The sequence below is a fragment of the Saccostrea echinata genome, unplaced genomic scaffold (assembly GCF_033153115.1).
Source record: "Saccostrea echinata isolate AGI-Se365-2 ecotype Australia unplaced genomic scaffold, CSIRO_AGI_Sech_v1 ptg000042l, whole genome shotgun sequence".
Taxonomy (NCBI): domain Eukaryota; kingdom Metazoa; phylum Mollusca; class Bivalvia; order Ostreida; family Ostreidae; genus Saccostrea; species Saccostrea echinata.
Window position 1 is genome coordinate 4551144 of NW_026889791.1, and position 27765 is coordinate 4578908.

The 27765-nt window shown below is 33.4% G+C and overlaps 1 protein-coding gene across 1 annotated transcript in view; it reads left to right on the plus strand.

Moving 5' to 3' along the window:
* The first annotated feature begins 11148 nt into the window (after positions 1 to 11148).
* LOC133201203 (myosin-VIIa-like) overlaps positions 11149 to 27765 on the plus strand; it is a 43665-nt gene continuing 27048 nt past the window's right edge. Inside the window, exons 1-14 of the mRNA XM_061336999.1 lie at positions 11149 to 11300; positions 14339 to 14382; positions 14630 to 14890; positions 15453 to 15637; positions 17042 to 17163; positions 17399 to 17655; positions 18264 to 18417; positions 18901 to 18977; positions 20863 to 21119; positions 22318 to 22396; positions 22623 to 22754; positions 24701 to 24836; positions 25696 to 25802; positions 26664 to 26801. Of these exons, the coding sequence (XP_061192983.1) occupies positions 14365 to 14382; positions 14630 to 14890; positions 15453 to 15637; positions 17042 to 17163; positions 17399 to 17655; positions 18264 to 18417; positions 18901 to 18977; positions 20863 to 21119; positions 22318 to 22396; positions 22623 to 22754; positions 24701 to 24836; positions 25696 to 25802; positions 26664 to 26801 (1923 nt within the window). The 5' untranslated portion in view covers positions 11149 to 11300; positions 14339 to 14364. The remainder of the gene's footprint in view (positions 11301 to 14338; positions 14383 to 14629; positions 14891 to 15452; positions 15638 to 17041; positions 17164 to 17398; positions 17656 to 18263; positions 18418 to 18900; positions 18978 to 20862; positions 21120 to 22317; positions 22397 to 22622; positions 22755 to 24700; positions 24837 to 25695; positions 25803 to 26663; positions 26802 to 27765) is intronic.

The window sequence follows — 27765 nt, forward strand, 5'->3', positions numbered from 1 at the left end:
TTATTACACTATATTTCTTTTGTTAACTCATAAGCAGAAACATTTCAATTGCCAATAATGTAATGAAGTCCCATGTACAATATGCACATTTTTGATGTCATTACTGGTGTGGGATGACAAAAACTTGAGGCTCTTTACCCCCTCCCTCTAACTGTATAAATTTAGTTTTTTATCAGACATTGATCTTTTGATCTTACCCTGATTTTGAGGTCAAAGGTCAAGGGTCAGAAATTCATAATATTGCATAAAATGGTTCTCGGATTGATAACTGCAGTTCTTGAACTTTTGATATGAAGTGTTGTAACTATGACTAAAGAAGGCACCAAATGATTTTGAGGTCAATGGTCAAAGACGGGGGTAAGAAATTCTACATTCATATATCCATTATATTGCATTAAATGGTTTCAAGGTGATAGATTTTGTTCCCCTATAGCTTTTGCATTGAAACCTTTATAGATATTGAGGCCAAAAGGTGAAAGGTTAAGGTCAATTTTACTTTCTCTCACCATCTGCAATTATTAGTCTTTGATAAACTTGTTCTGTCCTTAAGCTGGGGTCAAATATTCCCTGAATAAGTTTGTATTAATTCACTTGGTTATAATTTACTAGTAAAATCAATCATGCATCTACTTCAGAATTATCTAACTTCTTGAGATTTAATCTCTATGATTGCTGATAATGTACAGGTTTGTTTGGAAGACTTTACCCATTTATCAATACAGTGTATTCATTGAGAATGTAAATTAATACATGATGAAAAAGCACCCTTTTATCATGAAACAGACACAGAGTATTATGAAACTGCACTATTTTAACTTGAAACAAATAACATGAGACAGATATGGTGTTCCAAGTTTGGTTGAAATTGGTCAGGTGGTTCTTGAAAAATGAAAATGTGAAAAGTTTACTTAACAAGACATATTTGACAAACTTTGATCAAAGGAGCTCATTTGAGCCTTTGTTGAACTATTACAAACAAGACAGACAAACAGACAAAACAAACTCAACATTTCTGATGAGACTGTTACTGGTCTGTACATATAATAAAGGAAGACAAAAGTATCACCTCAATATGAACTACTTCTTTTAGATTTGCTATTATTTATTATATGTCTTGATGCTTTCTAAAGTTGTACCAAATTTGTGAAATCATTATAAGTGCCAAATTCAAGTCTTTTATATATATTTAAAAATGAAAGTAAAAGAGTTTGGCCATGTAAAAAGGGGAGATAAATAGGGAAATATAAAAAAAAAAGTAGTGGTTGCTTAAAAATCTCAACAAGAACCACTGGACAGATTATCAATAATCTTATATACTGTAGCATTTTGTGTGTCTGTCCCATGGTACATCTTACCATCGATACATAATGTCAGATGGTGGGATAGCTGCAAAGGCCTCTTCTACATTTGGATGCCAGAGAGAGTGGAAGTGCTATGAACAGCAGCAGGAGTCAGTCCGTGGCCAGAATCCACAGATACTGATTGTGTTTGTATTTATATTGTGTAAATAAATTAGTAGTCTTATTCCAGACAAAGACTTCAGTACATAAGGATGAGGATAAATTGTAGATTAAAATTTGTTCAAGACATCACCCTAAGACAAAGGAAGCTGGTCACAGATCCTTTGATCCACTTACATACTGGTCACAGTGACCTATTTACTTAATTTGGAAGCTTGTCATTTTCAAATGAGCTAAAGTTAGAGGTGTGACAATTTACACATATATTGGTATACCGTGATACACAAACAAATTGTATCTTATCGCAGTACGTAAAAAGTATACCTGCATATCCCAATCTGTCACATTTTCTGAAGGACTGTAATGAAATTAAAGTTATAGCCTGGTGATGCATGTATTGCTATAGACGCTTGTAATGATGAAGTGTTTGTGGGACCTTATATTACTTGTTCACAAAAATGGTGTCTGATGAGCCTACGGCATTATTTCTTTTTATTTGAACCTAAATAAAGCGTTTTTCTTAATAAATTGTGCCTTGTTAATCCCGATACTTGTGTTCCCGAGCATATTGTCTCCAGATTAGTGAATCGTCCAGATTACAGAAACGTACTTGGTGTATCTAACTTAAATTGTTCCCCATACATTGTCATCAGGAAGGTGAAGTATACAGATTATTGGTGTCCAGATTACTAGTAACTAGGTTCCACTGTAAATTACTCTTTATTCCTTTGTTTCCGAGTTAATAGATTTTTTTATGCTTGAAAAATTATTTATATCTTTTATCTTTTAACATTGTGATAAATTAGTTTCCCATTTCAGAGCAGAAGGACACAATTCATTTAAAACTGTATGAGATGTGAAATATCTGGTACATGAATTATCGGTATATATGGAGATAACGTACATGCAGTATTCAAGCTCAAAAGTCCAAACCTCTAAAACATCAGAGGTGGGATCAGGGGCCATGGAGGAGTGAGTATCCCCTGCAGATCAGTCACACCCGCCGTGTGCTCCTTGTCATGATCGGGAAATAACGGAAAAATCCGTCGACAATTCAGTGTGTAAATAATGGCCTAACAATTAGTATGAAAAACGTCAGTCATGCAGCATTTGATTTAGTGATAAATTGTATTTGCTGACAAGGTCATTGTATCGATCATAGAACTTACGAAATGACGACTTTAAACATATCATACTAAGTATTTATCATATCATATTTACGTCACGATAAAGTTGGCAGTGTATCACAGTATATCATGATACGCTTCAGCTGTATTGTTACACCCCTAAATAGAGTATCAAAAGAGAATGGGGAGAGAGAATTAACAAAGTATCTTGGAGATTGTGACACTTAGGATTAACAAACCTTGTCAATTAATTGGGTTTTGGAGTGTGTCAACTAAAAATCAGTTATAGTATTATACTTTCACAATTCAACAGCTATTCTGAGGTTTATTATCATCAAACCTGATGCATCTTGGGCCCTGGGATTAGCCAACTAATTAAGAGTAAATAGGTCAAGGTGACCTACTTTCTGAATTTTAAGCTCATTGTTTATATATACATCGTCTATACTTTACTATTAGCCTTCTATCCCAAACACTTTATGTCTTATGTCTCCTTTTACAGTCTCATCCCTCCAACTTCCGGAACCCACTCTCTTCTCTGCCCAGAGACCTTTTCCTTGTCACTGTCTATTCTCTGTTTAATTATCCATTCTGTCTCTTTCTACTCTCCTCTCCCTGCACTGTCCCCACACCCTCTCCTTTCCATCCTCACACTCACTTTCCCCATTCTGCATACCCTCAATCTGTCTCCCCTCTCTCTTTTACTCGCTGTCCTCTCACACTTCAAGCTCTCCAATTTCACACGTGCCTTGTGTTGTATTAATGTAATGATTCCATTATTAACTTCCTAACAATACATATGAAATTTTAATTTAAAAATTAGGCGGGACTGAAATCCTACTTCGGACACGAATTTCACAATTAAATATAGGGCTAATTTCTCAAAAAAATAATTTAAACATATTGTAATTAGATTTCCAGGAAAAAGATTTTTAAATGTGTAATACATTTTCAATGTATAACCAACTTAGTCCTTCTCTGATGCCAGACACCTCTACCAAGGGTCATTGATTTCACAAATCTGGTTGAAATCTAATTGCTCGTTATACCCATGCAAATAGTTTCCCTGTTTTTTTCCACGAGAAGGGAAAAACATTTTAAAATTTGACATGAATTTTTAATACATGGCCAGCAAAGCCCCAAGCTGCATCTGCCTATATAAATCTCACAGAGTGTTGAATTCTCTTAATACGCATGCAAACAGTTGTCTGGGAGATGTGCATTAATATAGAAATTCCTTTTAAATATTACATAAATAAAGATGGCTTTGATTCAATCTTTCGTATATTTATTAATATAAAATGACGCCTGTCCATTTTCGGATATGACGCCTTTTCAAACAGGACGAGGGGGGGGGGGGGTTCCCCACTCCACTTTTTGGGAGAATAGTCTTGCTATACTTTAAATATAAAAATTTTGTTGCATTATGGTTAAACTATAGCAAAATATTGCATTTTTGAAAAGTTTTACCGAAAAGTTAGAAAAAGATCCCCCTCGAGTTTAGGCAGTTTAGTTTTTTCCGGGGGGGGGATTTCTTGTTTGGGGGAGGCTGTCCCACCCCCCCTTCAAAAGCACGGGCCTGTCAAGGACATAATGATGGCTCCTTTTGGAAAGGAGTTATAACGCCTTTAATTTTTCTCTATAGATTGATCCTAATAGACTTTCGTAGGGTACATAGCTTATGCCTGTACGTTTTTCTTTTTTTTAGGTGGGAAGTGTAAATTGATGAATGATTGAACTAATCTATTGCAGAACCCTCAAACCATTTTCATAATTTCTGAAGTTGATGAGAAAACTGATATCAACGTTTTTTGGTTTATTTATTTATTTATTATTTTGTTTTACGGGATTTTTAGAAGGGAAAAAAATGTGAAGGGGGGGGGGGCAACGAAAACTCGGTCGACCATAGAGAAAATAAAACTATGACGATATTTTTTGTGGTGAACTTCAATTACTTGGTATTTAGTTTACAGAGGCTATTTGACATAATATTAAATTTTATCAACATTCGAACGCGTCTTCTTTCAATTTTTATCTTTCTCACTTCCTAAAAATTATCAAAGAAATGTACATGTAAATAGCAACGGATTAAACTTGACATTCCTGTAATTCTGCTAAAATCTTGGTGACGTGTTTTCGTTTGTCATTGCCTGATAATAATTTTCGTCAGATTTTGCTATCTGACATGGTTACATGGTTATGACAATATGCCCTGTAGCAACCGCTAATGATAAAACGCCGCTTAGTGATAGAAATATTGTTAAGCGTTGCAATTGCAATAATTTATGGCGTTAAGGTCTGTTTGTTTGTTCGTTTATTGTTTAACGTCCCTCTCGAGAATTTTTCACTCATATGGAGACGCCACCACTTGCCGGTAGAGAGCTGCAAATTTTGACCTATGCCATTGAGCAGGGAGGGATCTTTTTCGTGCCAGCCTCTACTACGACACGGGACCTCGGTTTATACAGTCTCATCCGAAGGACCGGTCTCCACATCTCACAGTGGGATTCGAACCCGCGACGTAAGGATCAACTCCTTGCTCCGCGACTTTAGAGCGAACGCTCTAACTACTGCGCCACGCGGGCGACTATGGCATTAAACGTTGCATTTCAACGCTTAATGATATTTCTATAAATAAGCGGCGTTTTATTATCATTAGCGGTTGCTACAATGTCCTAATGGTTTAACAATAACAATTAAGCAACAATGTAGAAAAGTGGCAAAGACTGTATCCAAAAGTTGAAAACTTGATGTCTAATTGGACAGATGACAATATTTGGTAAAACGATTATTACATACGTTACCATGGAAAGAAAATACTGGTATTGAAATGCAATAATTTATTCACTTGATTTGATCACACATGCATTAAAACGATAGGGACAATTATAAGGTGAAATGTATTCAGGTAATATAGAAAGGTGCTATAATAACACATTATAAGGGGAAAAAATTGTTGCTGTGGCAATAAATCCTTTACGTAGGGGATAGGATAGGGATGGGGGTCGGAATATGCTGCAACATAAAGTGAAAAGGACAGCAAGAGAAAACTCTTTTAAAAATGTGGTGGGGAGAGCCCCCCCCCCCCGCCCCCGATACTGCGTGCTTGGTTCTATCGGATATGTACAATTTTAGGTTATAAAGAGGCATTATATATATACATTGTTACAAAATCCATGAAGTAGCAAGAAATCGTAACTTTCGACCACAGATACAATGGTAGCAGTAACTTTATTTATTCTTTATGGTATCTGTGTTATAAATATGTGTCAGTATTGATTCTCCATGTCTAAAGATGGGACTTATATAGCTACAAAATGTGTGTAGCTAAGCTGTGTTACCATGGCAACCGTGCATTATCTAATTCAAAAGATCAAATGTAAGATCAAATATCTTTATTGTTTATCTACAATTTGCAATTGAGTTTGGTCATGTTTGACGTCTGATTTATTATAAATAACGATCTTTTTTTTAAACTTAACTGAGCTGAAAGCTCCAGTGAGCTTTTCTGATCACATTTTGTCCGTCAATATGTATATTCCTTCGTACACTTTTCACACTTTTAACTTCTTCTCAAGAACCACTGGACCACTTTAGCTAGAAAGTCCTATTGACATGCAAGCATCCTCACGTATTTAAGATTCAAGTTTGGTCAGGCCAGGGCCCTCAGGAATAAGTTGAGGCTACAACAGGGGATCGAGTTTACAAAGGAGTAATCATTTCAAGTTGCAATTTCAATTTCAATTTCAAGACCACACTAAATCATCTAGTAGCTAAGGCCGTGGTAAATATTAACTTTAATTGTTTTACTCCCCTTAATTTTTTTAAGAGGTTCCAGCCCGACCAAAATATAAACATGTTTAACCCCCCCCCCCCGAAAAAAAGATTTTCAATAATTAGGGAAAAAAATGATTTATAAATCCCACATTAGCATTGATATGATAGAAAACATTTGAATTTGTTTAAATTTCTGTTTTCCGACCTAGGATTTTTTTATTTATTTCTTTTTCTCTCAAAGATTAAGAAAATTGTATAGTCTTCTTCTAAAACAAGTTTGGATAAACAAAACATCTAGAACATGTGTTTAGCAATCTTTGTATATTTTTCTTTGAATTATTCAAGAATTTGCATCAATTAACATTTTTTAAACCCCTGGTAATGCATGTCGATTTTTTGTCTACGAACAACTGATGGCGCTATAATCTTAAATTAAGAACATCTTGAACAATTATCAGTAGGTACGGTGTGTTGCGTATAACCTTAAAATACACTAGATTAGATCCGAAAAATACAGAGAGGAATTGTTAAAAATATCACATGACTGTTTGTTTGTTTTTTATGCCCCCGTATCGAAGATTTTGCCCTGTCCGTCCGTCCGTCTGTCTGTCTGTCTGTTTAACATTGCCCTTAACAGTTATGGCTTTCATATTTCACATGTGTATTCCTTGTGACAAGACCTTTCTTTGGGTACCATCATATTTGACATTTTGACCTTGACCTTGGAGTTTGACCCAGTTTTGCAAAATTTTGCCGAACTTTAACCTTGGTCATAACTTTTGAACGGTTGGTGCTAGGGCTTTCATACTTCACATATGTAATCCTTTTGACAAGACCTTTCTTTGCATACTACAATTTTACATGTCCATTCCTTGTGACAAGACCTTGCTTTTGATGCCAACATTTGTAATCCATTGACCTACTTTTGAAAAACGTTTAGGCCTACCTTGGCCATAACTTTTGAACGATTTGTGCTAGGGATTTTATATTTCACATGTGTATTTCTTGTGAGAAGGCCTTTCCTTGGGCACCATTAATTTTGACCATTTGACCTTGACCTTGATGTTTGACTTACTTTTGAAAAACTTTAACCTTTTCCATACCTATTCAACGGTTGCTGCTAGGGCTTTCATATTTCACAAGTATATTTCTCGAGACGAGACCTTACTTTGGGTAGCAACGTATTTGATTTGCATTTTAAAAAGTTTAACCTTTGCTATAAGTTGCCATACGGGGGCATCAGTGTTTCACAAACACATCTTGTTTTTTACCAGATTCTCCTGAAAACTTACCCACCGGGGACGCAAAACAAAGAAATAATCTACGATGGCCTGGCATAAATTTTGCATGATTCATGGGGTTAGGCTTGGGTCGAAATCGGAGATTAATGCATGTGTACGAGGGTGGGGGGGTCTTCTGGACTCCAGAACAGCAGCGCCGTGTTGATACTGAATTATCCTAATGGTGTGTGGATTCAACTTTGATTAAATCATACCTCCTTTAGAACTAGATTTTGGTTCACAATATGGAGTCATTTTAAGCTCACCTCAACGAAGGGAGGGGGGGGGGGGGAGTTATGTAATACCCTCGGCGTCGGTGTCGGCATCCCAGGTTAAAGTGTTTATAGCAGATTTCTTTTCAAGTACTTCTATTGGGATTAATCAGAGATGCATGGACGATACTTCTAGTATGTTTCATTGTACCAATCAAGGTTTCAGATGCTGCAATTTCAGCTAAAGAATGACCAGGTGAAGTTTTTTGGAGCAGGTTAAAGTTTGAGGAGCAGGTCTCATTTCCAAGTAACTATAAGCCTTATGTTGATCAGACTTGAATGATAGATCTAAGGATACATCTTACCAGGCTTGCTTCAGATGCTGGATCTGACCTACATTTTCCGGATGAGTGATAAGCTTAAAATTTCTTAAGCAGGTTCATTTTGAATTAACTATAAGCACTATGTTGATCAAACTTGCATGGATGATACATCTAAGGATGCACATTACAGATGCAGGATTTGACCTACATCATTTCCAGATTATCGACTGGGTTTAAGTTTTTGGAGCAGGTCCATTATTAAGAAACTACAATTAAGGCATATCTTAACCAAACTTGCATGCATGGATGATGGCATCAATGAATGCACACTACCAGAGTTGCTTTAGACGCTGGATTTGCCCTACATTTTCCGAATGAGTGACCAGATAAACCTTTTCGGAGCAGACTCATTCCAGTGTAACTTCGAATTCAAGCCCTACCTAGACCAAACTTGCATGGATCATGCATCAAAGGAGATGAACTCTCTCAAATGCTTCAGATGCTGGATTTGACTTAATTACATTCGCTGTATGAGTGAGTAGTTTAAAGTTTTTTGATCAAGTCCATTCCCAAGTAACTGCAAGGCAAGCCCTATCAGACCACAATTATATAAATGTTGCATCCAGGGATGCACACTACTAGATTATTAATTATGTGTGGGACTTTGCCTTACTTAAAGATAAGATTCGTTGAGGTGAGTTCTGTAATCTTTGATTACCTATGTTTAGAGGGAAAGCCCCCCCCCCCTAAAAAAGGGAGCTGATGAAGAGCAGAAGGACTAAAGTAATCAGGTAACCAGGTGAGTGCTGTGACCCAATGGCCCCTTGTTTTAGCATTAAACTTTTATGTCAGATAAATCTTGTAAAGGTCTAGCAAAATATTTAGTGAAGATAAAAATCTCATTTATTCCAATTGTGCTGTCTGAACCAAGAGACAGTAGAAACCAATTTTTTTATACTTGCAAGTTAATAATGATAGCAAAGTTTCACCAAAATCGGTGACAGTGCAAGCGAAAAAGATCTTCTTTTAAAGCAATATGTATAACAGATTTCATAAGACAGACTCGTAGTATGTGTGTGTGTGTGTGGGGGGGGGGGGGGGGCTTTTTTCCAAATATCTTGTTTGACTGTCAATATAATGTAGTATAAAAATGTACATTGAAAGGCCGGTCCAACCCACCCACCCACGCCATTTTTGTAGTATAGTCAGATCCTCCTATGATAATGTATTGGAAATTTTGTTCTTATGAAAAATGTTGGATGGAACTTACCCCCGCCCCCTTTACTTAGTCGTCCAATTTTCATCGATATTGTGAATCTTCCGTGCCCATGTATCTACATGTACAACAAACAAACTTTGTTGTTCTGTATTAATACACGTGTACATATATAATATGACAGTTGTGTTGTTTGTATAAACAGTTAGCTGTAAAACCATTGTCGGAACTAGCATAAAAGTATAGAACTAAAAGGAAAAAGACATGGAATAGCAGATACCTATATACTATATAGATCCCTGGGAATAGTAAAAAAAAAAAACTAATAAAACGACAGTATTCAGTCTAGACGAACTCCAAAAACAGCGTTTCCGGAAGTAAGAAATTGAGACAGAAAAAGACTCCGAAAAAAGAGTCCGCGCATGCGCACACGCACAAAAAATGGCGATTTTTCGGCAAAAATGATGGGTCTACAAAAACTGTCTGTGCAACGTTTTGGAAAGTATGGCAATTATGCCAGTACTCAGAAATGCTAAATAAAAGACTTTGGAAGAGATCGTATTTGTCAGATTTTTAATTTTATTTGCAGAAAAGGAGATATTTACTTTCAAAGTTGACGTTTGAAGTCAGGTCAATTACAGAGAAAATGACACGTTTAAGAAGTAAATATGCATAGTAAAAGGGATATATATGCAAAATGGGATAATATATATTGTAACTGTTAAAAACTTGACTGAATTTTACACATAAATTAGCAATCCGGTATTTTTATTTGTGCACGACATCTGAATTGAACGCGTAAGTTCTTACCATCGTTATTTACCGATTTTTTATCACAAACGAACAGATATTATTAATAATATGAAAACATTTTTAAAACTATTGGCTAGCATATTTCAATATGAAATCTTTAAAAACCCCTCTTCTAGAAATTAAGGTCACAACAAGTCTTCTAAAAATGAACCTGTGAATATCTCTGCTCCGTACGTGGTGAAAAATACGCATTTTCTAATTAAAATAAATACAAGATGGGTGTCTTCAAAAACGAATAAAAGCACCTATATTGTAGGAACAACATAAAATTTAAATCAAGGAGACAATAAATCAAATAAGAAAATAATTCTTACCGGCAGTATTGAATTCAATGTCGTATATCCAATTTACTACTATGCAAGAGTTTGAAGCAATAAATTAGTCAATATCCACAAAATAATTTAATAGATATAATTATCCATTCAACAAAAATTAAAATGAAGTCACAATGCACTAAAATACAGCCATCATGCACCCGTATATTGGGAGAAAGCGAACGACAATCCATCATTTGTTTACATCGGACGCCATTTTGCCGCAATGCATGATGGAGCCAAAGACTTCGTTTTCGGAGTTCACGCCGTTTTTAGAGTTCGTCTAGACTGGTATTGTGAGGTAATCATCGCTGAATTAATACATAACAATCTGGTTGCTACTTATAATGAAATAAACACAGTAATTTTTTTTCTTTTCTTTTTTTTGTTTGTTTTTTGTTTGTTTGTTTGTTTGTTTGCCTAGAGACAATTTTATAAAAGACAACGAAATGAGATTACAGGATTTTTTGGCATGATTTAAAAACTTCATTTCAGAAAAGAAGCTGAAAATGTCCAAGGTTTAATGTCCCTCTTGTAAATTTCTTATGTGCTCGGGTTCGGAATGCTATTCAATTGACACAGGTAGTTGTACAGGTGAGATAACAAAAAACAGGGGTCACGTGACGTGTGCCGTCTAAAAGTATAGTGTATAGACAGGTTTTAATTCAAGGGTGTGTCCATTTTGGAAGCTTGACAGAACATACAAAATGTGGAATATATGTTAACAATGGAATATCCAAACAATCACCAAGTTTATGCGTTTTTGAAATTAATTAAGGTAAATCTATAACGCTGATATATTATTAATAGAGTGAACTTTATGGTGGATTTGGCATCCGGGTAGATCAGGCTATTTTTATGCCACTGTACATTAAAAACGAGTGTGTTAGATAATATAGACCGTATTCTACATTTATTTTAACATTTTGGATATACACTGTGCTATTAGACGTATACTACGTACATGTAATAATACAGATGTCTGAGAATATTCAACCTAGGCTGTCGTGAATTGATGAAAAAAAAAATCATAATACACAATTTTACTTCGTACACCTGGCATCGTTCAATGAAATATTTTTGTTCAATTCGGCCAATTTTTACCTGTATGTAGTATAATTGTAAAAATCAATGGGTAAAGTCATTCCTCCCTGGACCCCACCCCCCTCCCACAGTCGTCTTGCAGTAAGGATTATTAATCCATATAAATGTGATGAATTGAAGAAGCAGTTGCAGTTAAAAACAACTAAATATACATATCTTAAGTTGGGGTTTCAGGGGTACGGCTGTGGAAATTGAGACAGTTTGAGCATGTTGAGTGACACATCAAAGGGAGGGTCAGAATTGGTGTAAACCTTTCATAATGAGTATATACAGGCCTATGTTGTAATGAATTTCAATTTGGATGCAGTTTATTGATGGTAATCAGACATCTTACATTCACATTTCGGCACAACTGACCACTGAATGGAGCTGATTAAGCTTTAATTCACGTGAGCTAGCTATTTTATGTATATTAACACTGTAGGTGTTCTTGTCTGGTGGGGTGCAATATTGCTTAAACCAATGCAATCCAAGTTTCATCCTTGAATTAACAACCTGGGTTGTTTGTCAAAGGGCAAGGTGGTGGCCCACTTCAACTTGATGGCTCTCTCTGGGTATTCTGTCTTCCACATTGATGAGTACTGAACACTTCCCTTAATCTGCCATTTATATTATGTGTTATTAAAATTGTAGGAATTTTTTAAACAGTCATTAGGGGATGACCATGGGGGAGGGGGGGGGGGTTGCAAAATTTTTTGAGTCAGATTATTTATTTTCATGTCAATCAAGGACAGATTATTTATTTTCAAAATGACAAGCAAACATCAAATAAAAAAAAACGAAAGCACCCAAACTCTATTTTGTGTGTGTGTGTGTGTGGTGGTGGTGGTGGTGGGGGGGGGGGGGGGGGTAAGTAGCACTTGTCAAGGACAGATTATTTATTTTTTGGTTGGTTGAGGGCAGATTATTTATTTCCAAAATCTGCTACCCCCCCCCCCCCCATGGTTATTATTTTTTAAAAAAGTTTATCAAGGTTTTTTGTTCATAATTTAATTAAAAACTAAGTCTTATCAGGGTTTTTCAAACCATAATCTTAATTATTTATTCTTTTTTATTTTACCACAAGGCTATACTAGTACTTAAGGCCATTCCAAGTTTTTTCTCTAAGGTCCTCGAACGGAGTGGTTTTTGGGTATGAAAATAAAAAAAAAACACTATCAAAATCCAGACTGATAAGAGTTTGTATGGCTCTTTAATCAATTGGAAAAGATTATTGACATATCATTCTTATTGTATATTATTTTGTCTTGTTTTATATTCTTTTACAATTTTATGTCAAAGATTGGGATTACAATATTTAAAAAAATCTCGATTGATAGGAAATTTAATCAATATTGTTATTTTTTTCTGTTCTTTTTTTTTCCTGATAGAAAGATTATAGGTTTTTGAGTTTTCGGATGCTAACCATGAGAAAAAACTTGAAATGGCCTAATCAAGCTTTTGTTAATATATTTTTTATATGTGATGATTTATTTCATTCATACCAAATAAAGCATAGGGACTGCACATTTTCGAAAGAAATACTAGTATTGATTAAAAAGTGGTTGAGATGAGCTCATTATAAAGTCTTATCATTTGGAATTATCTATTGTAAGGGACATAACTAGTGAATCAGAAAAGGACAGCTCCTGGGTTACCTTATCTTAATAGGCATTTTTTTTAGGTTCTGCTTATTCCTAGATAAGTATAATTTATTTCCCTGTCAATCTTACAAGAATGTCAGGCATCTAAAAGTACAGTACTAGTCATGTGTCATATAATTCAGATGCTTTGAACAGTTTGGTCAATGAAACAAACTAAATTTTAACTAAGTGATTGAAAGGACTTGTCCACATTTTATAGATTTTGCCATTTATTGCAAGTTATGTAATATTTGAATATCTGTGTTCCATTAAATCTTGGTTACAGTGAAGTAATGGAGATCTGTAAATATACTTCCTTATATCCATAACTCATGAAAGTATACAGAAAAACACTCTTATAGCAAAGTGCCCGGGACGAACAATTTTGCTTTGTTATAAATGTATTTCACAATATCTGTTAAGTTTACAATGTGTTTTAAAACCAAGGAAAATAAAAATCACTTCGCTGAGAGTGTGAATTCATCATACGCAAGTATATAGTGAATTCGCAATATACACATTTCCTTCAAGTATGACTACCGAATATTTTCAAAGAAGTGTAAAATACAAAATTCATTTTTCTGTAGAAATAATTTTCAAATATAAATACTTACGCAAAATTAAGTATCAATAAATGTCAGTTAATTCTTAATTTATTATAAAAATTGTAAATGTCATTGTTTTTAAGTTCTATGGGATACAAAATCAATTCGCTATATATATATATATATATATATATATATATATATATATATATATATATATATATATATATATATATATATATATATATATATATATATTTGTATGTATATATATATATATATATATATATATATATATATATATATATATATATATATATATATATATACATCATCATCATCATAAATTTGTTATATCACAGATCATTGTAAGTGTCAGATTTTACAAAGAATTGTTAAGAATTTTGACAGGTATATCAAAGAACTTTGGTTTGTTTATACTTTGCTATATCCGTGTTGTACTAGTCAACTTTTATTGTACATACATAATTGCTATTCAAGAGAATTACTTGACCTTGACAATTAACGTCTTCTTTCAATTTTAGTGACACCTCAACATCAAAAAGTAATCATGGTGATCTTAACAAAGGTAATATAATCTATTTATCAATAAATGAACTTATGATGTAAATACATTTGAATTTTGTATGATTTTCATGAAGGAGACTTATGAATAGATAAATGAACTTGTGAACAAATAAATGAAATTATGAATAAATAAATAAAATTATGAATAAATATATGATATATGAACTTATTATTTTGTATGAAATCCTTGAATGAGACTTGGTGTACAATCAGGTTCACTTCATATAAATGTAATTACTGCATTTAAGGGAGATCATATTTGGCTTGAGCCAGCAACCAGAGGAGAATTTGCCGTCTCCATTGGTGCCCGTGTGAAGCTCCATGACAAAAGTCGCATCAACGTTGTGGACGATGATGGCAAGGAACACTGGATCGACCTTAATCGTCCAATGCGACACATGCACACAACGTCCGTGGAAGGTGTGGAGGACATGATCCTCCTGGGTGACCTTAACGAGTCCGGAATCCTGAGAAATCTCTTCATCCGATACATGGACAACCTTATCTATGTAAAGATTTATTCATGTTGATTATAATATTAAAAAACTCCAAAAAGCTCTTTTCTTTCTGAAATATGGAAAAGGGTTTAAGTTATTAAAAAAAGACACTTTTTAAGTGATAAAATTTGGTATTTTTGCAGTAATTTAATGTTTTGGTTGTATTTACAATCTGCAGTTGATGTCTGAAAATCATTAGTTTCTAGTGATAAATATTCATGTGATAATCTACCAAAAAATGTGAAAATTTATTCCACAAAAATTAATCACAATTGGGAGAATTTTTAAAGAATCTTAAAGAATTTTAAGTAGAGGAGACGGAAAGAAAGAAAAAAATATTTATAGATCAGCAGAATTGTTGACAGTTGGGTCAGACTTTTAGAATTTGGAAAAATTGTTTCAAATTTAAAATAAGTTTGGGAATAACCATAATTTATTTTGAGTATTGCTTTTACAACGGAGAACTATCTGATTGTTTTAAATGTAAATATAAAAGTGGTGTTTATAGATATATTTTTTAATTTTTTCAAACTTCAGTTTGTTAATGTTTAATATCATCCTTGCTTTACTGTAGACATACACTGGATCCATTCTTGTGGCCGTCAATCCATATCAAATCCTTCCCATCTACACTGCGGAGCAAATTCAACTGTATCGAGACAAAAAGATTGGTGAATTGCCTCCCCACATATTTGCCATTGCTGACAATGCATATTACAACATGCAGCGTTATAACAATGACCAGTGTGTTATAATAAGGTAATCCAAAGGACTGCAGACTGGTATAGCTAACTGTCATCATAGTACTAATATCTAAGTAATCTTAATTGCAGTCTAATTATAGCTACAAAAGCTGATTTTAATCAGATTGTCAAAATGGGTTCTTTTACCAACCTTACATTACTTTTAATCTAAAAGAGTCATGTTTAAACACATGTAGCTGGCATTGTGCTGGAATTTAAGCTGAACAGTTCTATTATTGTAAGTACTAGATAGATTGGACATTTTAAACAATGTAATGTAGCAACACAGTCTAGTCAAGTTAGTGAAAAGGTAGGCCTAATGTCAATCTAATTGCATTGAACAGAAATTATTTTGTGGTGAAAGAAATCTAACATATACAAAATGTATGAAATAAAAAATTTAAGAAAATCTTACCAAATGAAAGCATAATTTTGACGAGAATTCATTACCTATGGGAATTACTATTGATAAGGGGCATAAATCTGTATATCCTTCAAATGTGTTGCTGAAGTAAAAGAAAATTCCCTTTTTTTCATGATGGTGTCATTTAATAAAAGTGATTTAAACATTTTTGATAACAGTTTAACAGATCATTACTTCACACAGATAATATAAATTTCAAATGGATGTTTTTTGAATTTAACTGCATACTTTTTAACATTATTTTGGAAATGTGAGCATTTTTAATAGTAAATGCAGAGTTTAAAAGAAAAAAATAATAAAAATAGATATTAAATTTACTTTAAATTGTGATTTAGTATGCCATGATCATTTCATTTAGTTTATAAATACTTAATGGAAAAAAATTATGTATAAAGATTTAGACTTTTTAGAGACAAAACTTGCCCTATGTTATGGTAAACTATACCCTAAAATTTCATCATCATGAGGCAAGAAAATGCAACATGTAATTTGAAACAGGCCTACACATCTAATAATTTTTTTGCTGGGCAAAAAAAAAAAGGTTTTACTCATCTATAAATGTCATTATACCCAGTTTAATTCACTCCTTCTTTCTTCAAGGTAGAAAATGCACCAAAATTTTAAACAAATGTACCATAATGAGAAGAGTTATGCCCCTTTTCTGTAGTAATTTTCATAGAAAATTTATGTGGGGGGGGGGGGGGGTGAATAATGCTTTCCCTTCATTTGATTTTGCTAGGATGAACTCTACTGCATTGTAGAGTTTATTTTTAACACAAAAAATTCCATTGCAATTAGATTGATGTTTAATGTTAAATTGAGTGGCCTATATAATAGTTCCATAGAAAACAAAAGTTGCCTTCAATGACTTAACAACATTTCATTAGGATAATTTCATGTTGTACTGTAGAAAAGAAATATGTGGTTGAAATTAAATCATACTAGCTGAAAGTGACACACAATGAATGCTTCTGACTGTATGAGTTGATGTTTTAGTGGAGAATCTGGAGCTGGTAAAACAGAAAGCACTAAGCTGATCCTCCAGTTCCTGGCAGCTGTCTCTGGACAACACTCCTGGATAGAACAGCAGATTCTAGAGGCAAACCCAATCATGGAAGGTATACTACCATACTTATCTCGGCCCTTGTCGAGGGAAGTAAAAGTCTGTAGTGGGTATATAAAGGGCAGGCATTGTGGCCTTAATAAATGTGTATGTTCTTCTGGGTCTATTCTCAGAAGATATTGAAATGTAGTTTTAAAACATATTGTAGAATGAAATTCATGTACATATTTGATCTATGTTTTTAGCACTACAGTTCTTGGATACTTATAAACAATGAATTAATTTTGCAGCTTTTGGAAATGCCAAAACCATCAGAAATGACAATTCCAGTAGATTTGGAAAATACATAGACATTCACTTCAATCAGAAGGGATCTATAGAAGGAGCCAAAATTGAACAATATCTTTTAGAAAAATCTCGAATAGTTACACAAGCTCATGATGAACGTAATTACCATATATTTTACTGCATGTTAGCTGGAATGACAGCTGAAGAGAAGAAAAAACTAGATGTAACAGATGCCACAAGTTACTGGTACCTCACTCAGGTAAAATAACCTATAACAGATCCATTCAGGGTTACTGATATCTCACAAACCATACACAGAGTTACTGATATCTCACAAACCATACACAGAGTTACTAATATCTCACAAACCATGCACAGAGTTACTGATATCTCACAAACCATACACAGAGTTACTGATATCTCACAAACCATGCACAGAGTTACTGATATCTCACAAACCATACACAGAGTTACTGATATCTCACAAACCATGCACAGAGTTACTGATATCTCACAAACCATGCACAGAGTTACTAATATCTCACAAACCATGCACAGAGTTACTGATATCTCACAAACCATGCACAGAGTTACTGATATCTCACATACCATGCACAGAGTTACTGATATCTAACCCAGGTAAAAAATCTTACTGGTATTATAAATTCACGCAAGGTTAATGATATTTCATACGTACAAGGCTACTGATATCTCAGAAATCAGATTTCTGATATCTAAGGTAAACTTATTTACCACACTTGGTTTAATACTGATATCTCATATTAATAAACCATTTTTTACAAATAAAAATGACTGCTACATCACACAGATAAGCATTAAGTAATGACTGAGGGGTGTCTTTTGTAGGGTGGTTCCATTACTTGTGAGGGACGAGATGACGTGAAGGAATTTGCTGACATTAGATCTGCCATGAAGGTTCTGTTGTTCAAGGATTCAGAAGTATGGGATATTCTCAAAGTTCTAGCTGCACTTCTTCATGTTGGAAACATTAAATACAATGGTATTATTTTTATTTTTTTAACTAAAGATACAATAAACCAAGATTTATTTGCAAAAGAGAAAAATCAAAGCAAAATTGAGGGTACCTTTCAGTCATTGCAAAACCAAGTTTTTAATGTTGATAATTTTTTGATGGTTTTAAGTCATTTTGCATTTTTTCCCTTCATTTTGCCTAAGACTTCTCATTATTATGCTTATGACCCATGTTCATTTGACCTTTTGCCATTTGTAGCTATAGAGATGGAATGTTCATTTGACCTTTTGAAATTTGCAGCTATAGAGATGGAATATTCATTTGACCTTTTGCCATTTGAAGCTATAGAAATGAAATATTCATTTGACCTTTTGCCATTTGTAGCTATAGAGATGGAATATTCATTTGACCTTTTGCCATTTGTAGCTATAGAGATGGAATATTCATTTGACCTTTTGCCATTTGTAGCTATAGAAATGGAATATTCATTTGACCTTTTGCCATTTGTAGCTATAGAGATGGACAATATAGAGGCCAGTGAGGTCCAGGACATTCAATACATCAACAAGACAGCCAGACTGTTTGAGGTCAGTTTTGTAAAGTGGAAACTTTGACGATGAGGAAACGTTGACTAAATTGATGAATTACGAATAATTGTCAAAGTTTCCACCCGTCAACTTTCATATTCTTGTTAAAGAGCACTGTTAAATACTAGTTGATTGTAAAAGTTTCCACTTGCCATATTTGTAAGATACTGAAATTGTCAAACTTTCAACCCTTCAATATGACCATGTTTACAGTACTATATACACATGGACCTTCACATCAAGTAGAAAACATTGTCTTGATAAATTTTATTGGATATATGAAGCATGTGCTATATTTAAAGTTGTATCCATATTGTTTCCATAGTACGTAAATTTTTTGCATTCATTTCAAAATAAACATATAGGTACTGCTTTTGAGAGTTTTTCTGTCAGCAGGTACACTGTGTTAGAATCCTGTTCAGATCACAGTGGGATTACATTTGTCTGTATATGCGATACAACATGCATAAGATGCAAGTCTTTACCTACTTTATATTGATGACAAAACATAATTATTTTAAATATAAAGAGATAATTTGTCAGATCTCATGATTATCTAACAAATTATAAAATTGAGCATTCACTCAAAGTTGTATATTAGATAAATTTAGAACTGATGTGTCATCCAGTGAGCTGTTAAGGTGTTCTTTGGGGGTGGGGGTGGGATGGGGTTTGGGTTATAGCTTAAAGGTTGTAGATATGTTGCTTTGGCATGTTTGATTGCTTAAATTTGTGCTCAAAGTAAGCAGACTCTTAGAGAGACAATTTATATGCAGATCAAGGTCATACACAGAGGTCAAATGTCATATCAGAATTTACTACCTTGGTTCAATCAGTGCCTTTTGAAATTTTCTTCTTCAAATATACAGCATTGTTGAGAGATCAGCAATATGTGCTTCTACTCTACATACCAGGGTTGGCAAAAAACTGGGAAATACTCATATTTCCAAGGACGGTGGGAAATACTGGTAATTAGGAAGTACTGGTATTTCCCGGGAAATACTGGGAAATAAGTAATAGCTGCATATTTCATTCATATTGACATGTAGTACACCTTATTGGCTAAGATATCTACCTGGTACTACTGTCCCTGATTTAAAAATTCTGGTTTCCTAGTAATTCGTTTTATTTAATCATAACACAGTGTATTCATGTACCAGACATGAGTGTCATTTGTTTCATGCTTGAGTCTGATGTAGTCTATAAAGGTCCAATAAACCCAAATATCCCAACTGTGTTTTTTATGTAACTAAAGAAGGATCTAAGAAAATCTTAAATGTAGACTATGGTATAAATATCAAACCTAAGAAGAAGCCTTTCAGTTCTACTCAAGGTAATTATCTCTCAAAACAGGGTGCACAAAACTGTCCAGAGCAATTTGTTAAAACAACATGATTGATTGTAATAACTACAGTGTTTATAGAAGGATTAAAACAAGTTTGTTTTGTTCTTGGATTTATAATTAAAACTTAATATTAAAAAACTGAAAAGAAACTTGAATTGGAAAACTTTTATACAGGCAGGGAGATGTTTCAGAATGCTTATGGTATGGAACCTGGAGTAGTGATACATTCTGAAAATGTTAAATTGCAATTTGAGACATATTCAATATTATTCATCTTCTGTTTTTATATTTATTTTATTTTTGAATTTAGTACAAGATTGAATGAATTAAAGAAATAAAAAAAACTTTAACTATGTATCTCCCAGTATTTCCCACTTAAGAGAGAATTTGTAGTATTTCCCAGGATGGGAAATACCGGTATTTACCACTGGTAATTCCCACCAGTGGTATTTCCTGGCCAACCCTGCTACATACAGGTGTAAAGTAAAGGAATTTTTTTTTTTTTTTCACAGTATTCACAATCTTTGATGTTTTTAACAGGTCAGAGCTCAAGACTTGATAGATGTCCTGACAACACGAACAATTGTGACGAGGGGGGAGAGTGTCACGGTTACCATGGGGAAGGAAAATGCAGGAGATGTACGTGATGCTTTTGTGAAAGGAATCTATGGTCGCATGTTTATTTGGATTGTTAATAAAATTAATGTTGCAATCTACAAACCAGCAAAGGCAAACCAGTTTAGGACTTCAATAGGAGTTCTGGACATCTTTGGTTTTGAGAGCTTTGATGTGAATAGGTATGTATATTGAGTTATCTTCCACCTCTGTCTTGTGAATTGGCATGATCTTTGTTCCAGTTGATGAGAGGCTGTTTTGAGCTTGCTACATTATTTTAGCTCACTTCAATAAAGCTCGGGGAGCTTAAGTTATACCCATGACATTCCATGTTAAAAGTTTGCAGAGCAGATTTCTTTTCTATGCCCTATATTGATCCTCAACAAACAAGAAAGGTCTCTCTTCTAATTAACAATAAAAACCTGAACCAAACTTTCATGGTGATGCATCTAGGGATTCACACTGCCAGACTTGCTTCAGATGCTGAATCTGACACAGATGATTGGCCAGGTTAGAATTTTTGGAGCAGGTCCATTCCCTAGTAACTAAAAGCCTTATATGTGTCAAATCTTTCATGGATGGTTTTGAAGAATATCATTTCCAGGTTACTATAAGCTCTTTAAGACCAAACATGCGTGGGTGATTTATTTAGGGGTGCACACTAACAGATTTGGTTCAATATCTAAGTGCTTATTACATTTTCCAGGTGATTGAACAGAATTTTTTTTGGATCAAGTTCATGCATTTATTCCCAAGTAACTAAAATTTCTACCCAGACCAAACTTGCATAAATATTGCATCTAGGGATGCACAGTACCAGAATATTCATTTAGTTTGAGACTTGCTTCAAGACACCATTCATTGAAGTGAGCTATGCAATCTTTGATTACCTATATTTCAGTTGCTTCTGAAGCCATTGGGTGTATGCTAAAGATAACTGGAATGTGTCCCAAGAATCTTTATGTATGAACTTGCAAGAGGCTTGTTATAGATGAAATAAAGGACATATTATACTGAATTTCCATAATATTAAATCTTGAAAATGATAGAAAGTATTAAACAAATTTGAAATCATTTGAGTACCTTTCATACTAAGGATATACTTTTAACTCAGTTTCCCCAAGACTAATAGATTCTGAGGCTTGAATATGTAATGTTCACAGAGTTAACTTAATCTTCTGAGTTCTCAGCTGTTTTTTTTTTTTATTTCTGTAGTCAGCTACAGTACTTGCTTTATGTACCATATACATGTATAATATTATTCTCCTCTTGTAAGGACAAGCAATTATATACATGTATTTAGTTTCTTATAGCTACAAAAGAGTAAAATAATGAGTTCCACTGTGAGTTCTACAGTAAAACTAATATTTGTTGTTGTAGCTTTGAACAACTCTGCATCAATTATGCCAATGAAAATCTTCAGCAGTTTTTTGTCCAACACATTTTCAAATTAGAGCAGGTTTGTATTCTTTGTTTCATTATTTGTTGAAATAATTTTTTTAATCTGTGATTATCATAGTAATTCATCATGTTCTTTATCAATAATTATTATTTTAGGAAAAATTACATTGATTTCTTTGTCTTATGAGTGCACATCACTATTTCACATTAAAGGGAAATACCATTTTGTCACACAGACTTATTGTAACAGAGATACCATTTTGAGTTTATTCTGTCTTATGCAGGAAGAGTATGACAATGAAGGAATCAACTGGAAACACATTGAGTTTGTTGACAACCAAGACACACTGGATTTAATCGGAGCACGACCAATGAACCTGATTTCATTGGTGGATGAAGAAAGCAAATTTCCGAGGGTACACATATAAAACAATGAATTTTTAATATAAGTAGATAAAATTACTAGATAAAACCCAGTGCAAGCCCTGAAAAGTAAATTTTAACAGGTGATAGAACAATTCCAATGTATCTTAACTCTTATTATATACCCAAATGTTTCTTACTCAGTTTTACTGTTGAATTTATGCAATCATATGACGGTGTGATCCAACGTTCTGGATCACCACACTGTGGTTTTCTGAATCCATATCACCCCTCTCTGAAACTGATGATGTAGTACAAAGATAAATGACGTTTTTATTCTCACATATCAAAAAGTTCCTTGGGAAAATGATTTGTTAAATGGATAAAAGTTATGTAATTGATCCAAAAAGTTTCCTTTTATTACGTTTTACTAGTTGTAAAGGGGTATATAATAAATTTATCATTATAACAGTAACCTGATCCGAAGAGCTGTATTGAGTCTCATTGACAGGGGCGGATCATCAGATCAAACTCGAGGCTTTGCGTCTCGTTTACCCTTGTGATAAGGGTTAAGCGTTTCTCCTGACCTTTAATGAAAGTCTTACAGCAAGAAGAAATTAACTACAAAATTAACTCCAAATTGTCCTTTGTTCAAAATCCTGCAGTTCTGTAGGAGTGGAATTAGATTCATTTACCCTGGTTTTTTGTTTGTTGGTTGTTTTTTTTAATTTGTTTGTTTGTTTTTTTGGCTTTTATTTTTATTTTTTATTATTCTGTGAATTTACAGATTTATTTTTCACTCTCACTGTTTGTATAATATCTAATTCTAGTGGTAAATATTCAGAAAACACCAGATTTTACTGGGTAAAGCATAATTTTGTATAGCTTTAGTAAAATATCAGAACATACTGAACTATGAACATACTTTTTTCCACATGGTCGTAACTCCACGGAATTATTTCTGTTCCATCCACATGGTCATAATTCCACGGAATTATTTCTGTTCCATCCACATGGTAATAATTCCACGGAATTATTTCTGTTCCATCCACAAGTACAAAATTGTGCGGATTTCTTGGATTACCATTGTTTGTCTGAACTTTGAACTTTATGTACGCTGTGACAAGTATCCACAGTAAATTTGTGACCACGTACAGAGCATAAATTAATCCCATGTGGATAAAAGTACATCTACATTATGCATGTGAGCCGCTTTTACTGCACATTATATTTGAACAATAACATTTTCATTTATCAACATTTTCTCCATACCTATTACAAGCTTTAAATTATTTTTAATATCAGTTGTTGAAATGTAAATTGTACTTCAGGTTTGTTGCTGCGATGCTCTGAAATTTTCATTTTCATCAGAGACTTAGATCAGGGATATGCACATTTTACTACTAAATCAATTATCACACTTAAATTTTCTTCATCTTGATAAATGTGTGTAATATTTGTAGTTTTATCAAATTCTCATTTTTATTGACTGATTGTTGCTTTTTTTTTAACATGGCACTCAAAAATTTTCTATCAATATTAAGATTGAGAGCTGAGGAAAAGAAATGCACATATTGTTTATTAATCAGTTGTCACAACTTATTTCTTTTATGTCACTGAAATCAAGTTTTGATTAAAGTAATCATTAATGACAGATTATGAAATATTAAATCATTGTTAGCTGTTAGTTTCAAGAAAAATTGCCAGTAAGTTAAATCCATTAACTGTATCCACCACCATACTGTCTTGTACTATTTTGTGGCTGATTATCTAAAATGAAGTAGACTTTTAATTAAACTTAAAATAATTACCATGCAAGTAAAATCTGAATGTGGTTAACAGGTATAACCATACACTTAGTATAATATTAAAGGAGTAACAATGAACTTTGTTGCAGATATTTTGGAATTCATTTGCAAAATTATTAATTTGAAATTAATGATCTAATGATTGAGATGTTTTGATAAAGATATTATTAAAAATATGATTTTTTTTATAGGGAACAGATCGCAGCATGCTGGACAAATTCAACAACAACCACAGAAGTAACAAGAATTACCTCCAGCCAAAGTCTGACATCAATCTACAGTTTGGTCTCAATCACTTTGCTGGTGTTGTATTCTATGACTGTAAAGGTAATAACCATTTGTAAATAGACAGTAAATGTAACAATAGCTATGTAAAGGGTAAAAACAGCTCTGTAAATAGACAGTAAATGTAATAATAGCTATATAAAGGGTAAAAACAGCTCTGTAAATAGACAGTAAATGTAACAATAGCTATGTAAAGGGTAAAAACAGCTCTGTAAATAGACAGTAAATGTAACAATAGCTATGTAAAGGGTAAAAACAGCTCTGTAAATAGACAGTAAATGTAACAATAGCTATGTAAAGGGTAAAAACAGCTCTGTAAATGACTGTAAAGGTAATAAAACAGTCGTGTTATCAAAGTATTAAGGTAAAAACACAGTTCTGTTATTGACTGTAAAGATAATAACTTAGTTCTATTACTGACTGTAAAGGTAATAATACTGAGTTCTGTAATTGGGTGTAAAAGTAATAACACAGTTCTGTAACTGACTGTAAAGATAATACCACAGTTCTGTTACTGATTGTAAAGATAATAACACAGTTCTGTTATTGACTGTAAAAGTAATAGAACAGTTCTGTTATTGAGTGTAGAGGTAACAACACAGTTCTGTTATTGGGTGTAAAGGTAACAACACATTTCTGTTACTGGGTGTAAAGACAATAAAACAGTTCTGTTATTGACTGTAAAGACAATAACAAATTCTGTTATTGACTGTAAAGACAATAACACAGTTCTGTTATTAACTGACTTGTAAGATCAGCCAAGTCAGTCACTTTTATTTTGCAGTTTTCTTTGATTACCTTTGTAATTAAATATTTGCAGTTTTGTCATGGATATTGATATTTATAATGCTCTGAATTAAGATAAGATAGATTTGAAGATGTCTTTTTTGTAATTTTACAGGTTTTCTGGAGAAGAACAGAGACACGTTTAGTCCAGATTTACTAGGACTTATCCAGGCCTCCTCCAACAAGTTCCTGGTCAACCTGTTTACCCAGGACATAAACATGGTAGGGAATTAGTACATATAATTCAGTATACATTCAATGTAAATATATTGCAGACCTGTTTACTCTTATGATTTCGCCGTATTTTGTACGGAATTTGAGTCAGAAATACGCCTCATGTTTTGCTATTATGAAAATACGGAAATCGAAAATCCGTTCGTTTGGATTTTAGCAGTTAGTTTTCGTTATGATCTCTCTCAGTTTGACAATTTTAATTGCTAAAAAAGAGATAGATTTCAAACACGCAAGTGATGTCGTGTTACCAAAACGGGGTGGTTTTAAAAAAATGACAGAAAACCCTCGAAAGAAAGCAAGGTATGATGTTTTTCTTTGTAATTAAACCATGTTTTGGTAATTAAAAATGTTGTTTTTCTCTAGTAATATATGTAAAATCGATGGAAAGTGAAATCTTAGTGGCAAATGCCAAATCTCACTGACAAGTCTAATAAAAAATACTGAGAGACAACAATATGGGTAAACAGGTCTGATATTGTAAACTAAATTTTGTGTACAGCAAGTTTCATTTATACGTACACAAAGATTGATGCAATATAATGCAAATTCCAGTAACAAATCAAATACTCGTTTAAGGGTTTCTCTACTCATGTTAGAGGACAAAAAAGAACCAGTGTAGCAGTGATGAAACAAATATAGCAGCAATAAGAGAAATATAGGTGTATATAGAAGTATTAGTTTTGAAAATTCTCGTGAAATATTTCTGCTATTATCAGATTTTTAGCCTCTTCTTTCAGGTAGGCAATACACCTTAATTTTAAAAAATAGATAAGAGTTTTTAAAATACCATAAAGCATAACAAGGAAGAGTGTGTTGTTTGTACATAACCTATACTGATTTCCATTCCAGGGATTGGACACAAAGAAGAGAGCCCCCACTCTGGGGTCACAATTTAAGAAATCTCTGGAGCTGCTCATGAAGACCCTGGGAGCTTGTCAACCATTTTTTGTCAGATGTGTCAAGCCAAATGAGTACAAGAAACCTCTGGTAACTCAAGTTTGGATTTTTTTTTTATGATAGACTATGTATTTATAGAGTAGTTATTTCTTGTTTATCATAGGGGCACCTTAATCATATGTCCTTATGTGAGTACAAACAAAATCATACATAATCAGTTAAATAAATGTAATTTTGATTTTACATGAACATCATTGCATAAACAATCATAAAATAATGTACATATATCACTGCATCTAAAGAAATGGAAGGCAAAATGCTTATATGATATTGAAATAAGAACAGAACTTTGTCTAAAACAAGTACACTACAGTATGCTGGGAATAATGCCCCAAAACAGTTTGTAGTGCTTATTGTACATGTATGTACATTGTATAATTAAGCATTGTTTCAAATATACATGTATCCACAGTGATTGGGAAGGCCAAGAAGGTCGGTGGGACTATGGCTCAAACGTCAAAATTTAAATGGGCCATTTTGAAAATGAATGGACCATCAATATATTACAAGGGGCCATTAAAAAAAAAATCAAAATGACAAACAAATATGAAATACGACAGAAAACACGTTTTTTATTAACCAAATGTAATTTTTCACATATGCAAAGCAGCAAAGAGCTAAAGCCACGAACCATCATATTTGGCCCTGTGTTTTTCACAAAAATAAAGTTTCGGTTCAAGAAGAGTACTATACGTTAAATATTAGAGGACAACATTCTTCTTTTCCATACATAACTTATATCGTTATATAATGCGCCATTAAACACGTGCGACGGTTGGAAAATGCGACGGTTTCATAAAAACGTTAAAAAATGCCGTTTTTTCGACAGATTTTCCCAAAGTTAGATGTGGCCACAGTCAAGAACAACTTTTATACTTCCCATAGATATAGATATTACCGATACAAATCTTTATGTTTAATATCGTTGTTGTTCGTGGCTGTGGCCAATATGAAATTTGATTTTATATTTAAATTTTGATGGATCAAATAATCA